Source organism: Paroedura picta, chromosome 3 (assembly GCF_049243985.1).
Source record: "Paroedura picta isolate Pp20150507F chromosome 3, Ppicta_v3.0, whole genome shotgun sequence".
Lineage (NCBI taxonomy): Eukaryota > Metazoa > Chordata > Lepidosauria > Squamata > Gekkonidae > Paroedura > Paroedura picta.
This window is the reverse complement of record NC_135371.1, coordinates 9,368,682-9,375,244: the sequence shown is the minus strand read 5'-3', so window position 1 is coordinate 9,375,244 and position 6,563 is coordinate 9,368,682. Positions and strand designations below refer to the sequence as shown.

Here is a 6,563-nt window from a genome sequence, read left to right as displayed (position 1 = left end):
CAAGTTTTATTTAAAAAAAAACATAACCACATCAGAAATCTCTCAGGCCATTCTCTCAGCTGCTAATCATCTTGCCTCCCTCAAACTTTCCTCTCCTGTCCCTTTTTTCTCTGAGAAATGTGAGACGCTTGGAGGATTCTCCCCCAAACCACCACATCCCCTCCCCACCACATCCCACACGGGCTGGTTGCAGCGGGGTGTTCTCCGTCGTTGACTTGGAGATGCCCCACGAGCACCAGGCGGCTCTCTTCCGCTTTTGAGTGACTCTTTCTGTTACAGTTTTTTCCTTTGGGCTGTGGGCGGGGGGAAAATATGCATTTCCTCACCGGTAGCACCGGACGGGGAAGTTTGCCGGCTGGGAGGTATATAACGAAGAGCCAGCAGCCCTGGAGCATTCATCCGCCTCTGCTCCCCAACAAGACCACAGCAAGTAACTTCGATTCGAGAAGAAAACGAGACGGAAGGAAGCCTTCAGAAGCATTTGGCAGCTGGAAGAACAGGATCGACTTGAAGAACGCCCACCAGCCTGAAGCGACTGCCTTTGTTTTCCATTTAAAAAAAAAAAAAATTACCACTAAGCCCATTCCTGACACCTGTCTGAACTGAGCCAACTGGAGACCACCGCCCGCCACATCCCAGCCGCCATCTTGGAGGCCTCCCTAGACGGCTCCGGCTCACCGGAAGAAAACCTGACCTGCCTCTCGCTTGAAACCCATCCCCAAGACATGAGCTCGGAGCAGTTGGTCTACGACGTGGAGAAAGGCAGCCACGTGATCGTGGTGCACGACCCGCCACGCAAAGAGAGCCACTGGAAGTGCCTGAGCATCTCCTCTTTCCTGCTCCTCATTGGAGCCGTCACCGTTTTCGCCCTGCTGCAGTTCGGAGCGTTCGGTCCTTCGTCGAACCAGGTAATGCGTCAAGGATGGGGAGCTGCCTTGGGAGGAGGCTCTGGTGGGTTTTCGGAGCAGAAGGAGCTAAGGGGAGAAATCTTTATTACGTAGCTGGCTTACGGTGACCTTGTAGGGCCAGGGTAGGCAAACTGTGGCCCTCCAGATGTCCGTGGACTACAATTCCCATGAGCCCCTGCCAGCTTGCTGGCAGGGGCTCATGGGAATTGTAGTCCACGGACATCTGGAGGGCCACAGTTTGCCTACCCCTGCTGTAGGGTGTTTCAAGGCAAGAGATCAACAGGTGGTTTGTTATGGCTTTTCTCTTGTAGTGGTGAATCTCCTGCCTTTTGCAAGGGATCGGACTAGATGAACAGAGAGGTCACTTCCCACTCTATGATTCCAGATTCTATGATCCTGTGACTTTCTTGGCTGGCTTCTCATCCAAGGATGAGCCAGGGCTCCAAGGATGAGATCAGGCTAGCCTGCGGCGTCCCAGGCAGGACAGTGAACTCAAAGCCCCAAATCGCATTCGCAAGCAGAGGTCTTTGTCAGACAATCCCTCAACTCCTTGTCCAGGGGTGCAATCCACTTGACTCAGCATAGTGGGCCAAATTCTGCAGGTGAGGCCAGAGCTAGAGGAGCCCTAGATGCTCCATAGCTCTTCCCAGGAGCCCACCTGGAGAAGAGCGAAGTTTTCTTCAGGACTACCTGTGTCGCTGTGATGTGAAACAGCATGATACAGCCTGATCTCGTCACCTCTTGGAAGCTAAGTGGGGTCGTTGTGCGGATGGGCGACCACCAAGGACGGCTTTGCAGAGGGAGGCAATGGGCAACTAACACATCAAGCAAGGCAAGAGCTTTATTCCATCTTGATGCTCTCCAGCCGGACTTCAGTTGAGCCGGTGGCCAAGCATAGAGACGGGCAGCTTCAACTTCCCTCTCTCTGGGCACGTTTATTTTTTCACTCTCGGGAGAGGCCGAATTTTGCATCTGCATTTCTTTCTTTTTTTAATGTATTGTTTCTTTAAGTGTAGCCTTTGCCTACCGAAATGAAAGCGCTTGTCAAAAGATGTCTGCTGAGCAGACAAAGGCCAGGTTTCACTTCCCTTTGCTCTAGAATAGATTTGACACTTTGCCTGGCCTTCCCCCAGGCAGCCTTAGAATCATAGAATCGGAATCATAGAGTTGGGAGGGACCTCCTGGGTCATCTAGTCCAACCCCCTGCACTATGCAGGACACTCACCTTGTGGGTCCCCCACCCCCTACGCCTCTTGTGCACTTGGCTATTTGTAAATGTGGCTGTCTCACTCGTGCCTCCATCTGACCAGGTGCATGCTGTTTAATTACACCCCCGATAATAGTACTAATCAGATTTTCAACCATTTTGTTGACCTCGTCTCCCTATTTCTTTTCCAGGATTCCAAGGACCCATTTCCTGGTAAGTTCTTCTCCATAATTCTTTTTTAAAAATAGAAATTTCAGTCTATCAGAGCAGTCTTGGCTGGAATCTCAGGGAGTGTAAATCATGGGGCATCTCCTCCTCATTCTGAAGAACCCCCAAATCCTCCCTCATTCTGGAGAACCTCCCTGTTAGGATTTTCAGTTCTGGGTTGGGAAATATCTGGAGATTTGGGAGCTGCAGCCTGGGGAGGACAGGGTTTGGGGAGGGAAGGGATCTCAGAAGGGTGTAAGGACATAAAGTCCACCCTTCAAAGCAGCCATTTTCTTCAAGGGGAGCGATCTCGGGCATCTAGGCAGGGGTGGTCAAACGGTGGCTCTCCTGATGTTCACGGACTACTATTCCCATGAGCCTTTGCCAGTTGGCCTTGCTGGCAGGGGCCCTTGGGAACTGGAGTCCACGAACATCAGGAGAGCCACAGAGTGGCCATACCTGAAGAGGTCAATTGGAATAGTGGGCTATCTCCAGATACCACCTGGAGGTTGGCAAGCCACTACATCCCTCCCTCCTAGAATTCCCAGTCAGAGCTAGACACTCTTCCCTCCCCACCTACAGTACGTTTAGATTTGCTTCCGCTGTTAGCTAAAAGTAAAGGTAAAGGTATCCCCTGTGCAAGCACCGGGTCATGTCTGACCCTTGGGGTGACGCCCTCCAGCGTTTTCATGGCAGACTCAATACGGGGTGGTTTGCCAGTGCCTTCCGCAGTCATTACCGTCCGCTGTTAGCTAGGCTATCTGAATTTTAAAGCGGCGGTGAGAAAGCCCCTGATCTGACAACACCTGTCTTGATTTTGTCTTTACAGAAGGTATGCCCCAGACACTGAGGGTACGAGCCGCTGCCTCTGGGAAGCCAGCCATCCACGCCATTGGTAAGAGGGGCTTCTTCAGGGGGGGACTGAGGCATAGGGAGGCCTGTTTCACGCTGAAATTGTCCCTGGCTTGATGGAAACGGTCCCCCAAAGGGACAATGTGGGGAAGGAAATAAGGTGACTGCTCTGACAGGTGAGGCCCTCTGTAACGGGGCATCTAGCCTCCTCATGAGGCAGCCCTGGCAAAGAGGGAGCTGTCCTTGTCAACAGGCTTCGATCTTCCTAAGCAGAATTTCCAATCTCTAAACTATCTCAAACAGTTTGAAGAGCCCGGCTCACCCTGGGCTTGCCAGAGCTTGGAAACTAGAAGAAAAGTGAGCCAAAAAGAGGAAAGACCTCTGGGTTTGGAGGGGAGGGAATTGCTGCCCAGTTGCAGCTGATTTATAGCTACCCCCTGGATAGAGGTGATTTGCCATGGCCCGGGGTCTGTGTCATAACCCTCCTCTTCCTTGGAGGTCTCCCATCCAAATTCTAACCAGGGTTGTTCTTGCTTAGCTTTCACGATCACACAAGCATGAAAATTCAGGCCTTTTGGGCTTGTATTCCTTCTTTTCTTGGCTGCTACTTACATAGACATGAATCAAGAGCAAGCTTCTCAAAGGAGAGGCCAACAAAATTCCTGAAAGGGAATAGCACTTGAATCTCGTAGGCCCGACCTTAGCACAAAGGGTTGCCGGATTGGGTTTGGGAGGTACCTGGTGATTTGGAAAGGTGAATCCTGGGGAGGACAAGGTTTTGTGGAGAAGACAGAGTCAACAAGGTCTAGGACCGTAAAGTCTGCCCCCCAAAACAGGGCTCTTCTTTGGAAGAACTGATTTCTGTCATCCAGAGATGGCCTGAAATGGCGAACGACCTCCAGACTCCGCCTGCAGGCTGGCAACGCTATTAGTAGAGGCGCATCAAGCATGATTCTTTATGCTAATTGGTTCTCCTTCTCTCCTACCTTGACAGCCTCCAGAACTCACCATGACAAGCTAGTCTGGACGACCCGGGTGATCCCCGCCATGACAAAGGACGGCATGGAGCTGGATGAGGAAGCCAACGCTCTCGTGGTCCCGTCCACTGGGCTGTACTTTGTCTACTCTCAGCTCTTGTTCCACGGAAACAGCTGCCGAGAACACACCGGACACTCTCTGCTGCTCACCCACACCGTCTACAGCATGTCCAGGGAGTTCAACGGAGGCAAGGTGGAACTGATGAAGAACATCAAATCCGTCTGCGAGAGCGGAAACGCCAACCACAACAAGCTGTGGTTTGAATCCATCTACCAAGGGGCCGCTTTTCAGCTGCAAGCGGGGGACAAGCTGCTGTCGGACACCCACGAGGCCAAATACCTGAACTGGGAACGAGAGGGGCAGGTGTATTTTGGGGCCATCAAACTGGATTAAGAGGCCCTCTCGATTCAGGCTCCACCCAGCCCTTCCCCGCATTCCTCTGATTCTCGTCCCACCGTTCAAAGGCCTCAGCACTTCTCGCGGGTAGGATAACCGGCGAAAAGGAGGAGATGGGAACTTGAAATCCCTTTTCCGGGCTTGAAAAACGTTGCAAATGAAGAGACAGAACTGTGCGAGGTTACGGGAGGACGATATTGTAATGATTAGCTATTAGTCGTTTTTTAATCTTTATTTATTTATTTATATATATATATTTATCCATTCCATGACAGTATTGTTGGAGGCCTGAGAGGACGGGGCGGGGGATACTTGCGCGTTTTCTAGGCTCATGAGTGTGCATGAGGAAACACGGATAATTTTTATGTCCGTGCGAATGTGTGTGTGTGTGTGTGTGTGTGTGTGTGAGAGAGAGAGAGAGAGAGAGAGAGAGAGAGAGAGAGAGAATGCTGGAATGAGCCCCCTGGGGAAGAGTGGGTTATAAATCCAAAAATAAATCAAAATAAATAAAACGCTCTCCCCGAAACCCCCCCAAAAACCTTGAAGTTGGTGCTTTTTAGAATCCACCTACGTCCTCTCCTTCAATTCACGTGTGTGTATACTGTGTATATCTGCTATAAAAGTCATTGAACATCGATTTCATGATGTATCTTATGTCGAACATCCCTGAATTTTTGTGGGGGATGAAAATGGAAACCAGGACTCCTGCCTTTTACTTGAGTTTTCTAAGAGGGGAATTTTTTTTTGTTTTGTTTTCTCTCTGTTGGAAGCTGTTTGTATCAAAGATAAAAAAAAGATATCCTCATTTTGGGGGGAAAACTATTTTTATATTGAAATGCTATATATATCTATACACGGCTGCGAGATCAATATTTTCAAAAGGGAAAAAAAGAATCTCGCCAATGTCTATTATTATTTTTGTTATACCGGTACTTATTTATTTATTTATGTGGATATTTATTTTTGTGTCGTTCCATTGGAGGCACGGTGGAGAAACCATTTTGCTTATTTTGTACTAAAACCACCTTTGAGCAATAAAGTTCTGCGATGAACCACTTTAAAAATCCTGAATCTGTTCCTTGAAATGGTGGGTTCACGTCGGTCTGGCTCGTTTTACTTGGAGACGATACCTGTGGTGGCAAAACACCGCACTGATTATCACCACAGAAACATGGCTGTTAAAATAACATCTGAAATGAATACGGCAAACAAGCAATAAAATCTCTATCTCAGACAGGCTTGGCCCAGTTCTCACAGCCACCAGCGAGGTGGGGTGTGTGTATGTGGGAGGGTTAGGTATTCTATCTCCAGGTGACGAAATTCCCGGAGATTCACCTGGGGCCCATCAAAAGTAGATTTAGTAGAGCATTCCACCTATCTTTATTAGAAGGTTGTTGTTATGTGCAAAGTCGTGTCCGACCCATCGCGACCCCATGGACAATGATCCTCCAGTCCTTCCTGTCCTCTACCATTCCCCGGAGTCCATTTAAGTTTGCACCGACTGCTCCATCCAGCCACCTCATTCTCTGTCGTCCCCTTCTTCTTTTGCCCTCGATCAATCCCAGCATTAGGCTCTTCTCCAGGGAGTTCTTCCTTCTCATGAGGTGGCCAAAGTATTTGAGTTTCATCTTCAGGATCTGGCCTTCTAAAGAGCAGTCAGGGCTGATCTCCTCTAGGATTGACCGGTTTGTTCGCCTTGCAGTCCAAGGGACTCACAAGAGTCTTCTCCAGCACCAGAGTTCAAAAGCCTCAATTCTTTGACGCTCGGCCTTCCTTATGGTCCAACTTTCGCAGCCATACATTGCAACTGGGAATAGCATAGCCTTGCTTAGATGCACTTTTGTTGGCAGGGTGATGTCTCTGCTTTTTAGGATGCTGTCTAGATTTGCCATAGCTTTCCTCCCCAGGAGCAAGCGTCTTTTAATTTCTTTGCTGCAGTCCCCATCTGCAGTGAT

The 6,563-nt window shown here is 49.6% G+C and overlaps 1 protein-coding gene across 1 annotated transcript; it reads left to right on the top strand.

Moving 5' to 3' along the window:
* The first annotated feature begins 357 nt into the window (after positions 1-357).
* Positions 358-5,650, top strand: TNF (tumor necrosis factor). Its single transcript, XM_077331230.1, has 4 exons — positions 358-908; positions 2,307-2,328; positions 3,152-3,217; positions 4,169-5,650. Exons 1-4 carry the CDS (start codon positions 726-728, stop codon positions 4,603-4,605), a joined length of 708 nt encoding a protein of 235 aa, XP_077187345.1. The 5' UTR covers positions 358-725; the 3' UTR covers positions 4,606-5,650.
* The last annotated feature ends 913 nt before the right edge of the window (positions 5,651-6,563 follow it).

Excerpts from the sequence above, each read along its gene's own strand:
- TNF (XM_077331230.1), top strand. The coding sequence starts at position 726 with ATGAGCTCGGAGCAGTTGGTCTACGACGTGGAGAAAGGCAGCCACGTG. Across the intron at positions 909-2,306 it reads TCGGTCCTTCGTCGAACCAG|GATTCCAAGGACCCATTTCC; the intron begins GTAATGCGTCAA and ends TTTCTTTTCCAG. Across the intron at positions 2,329-3,151 it reads TTCCAAGGACCCATTTCCTG|AAGGTATGCCCCAGACACTG; the intron begins GTAAGTTCTTCT and ends TTGTCTTTACAG.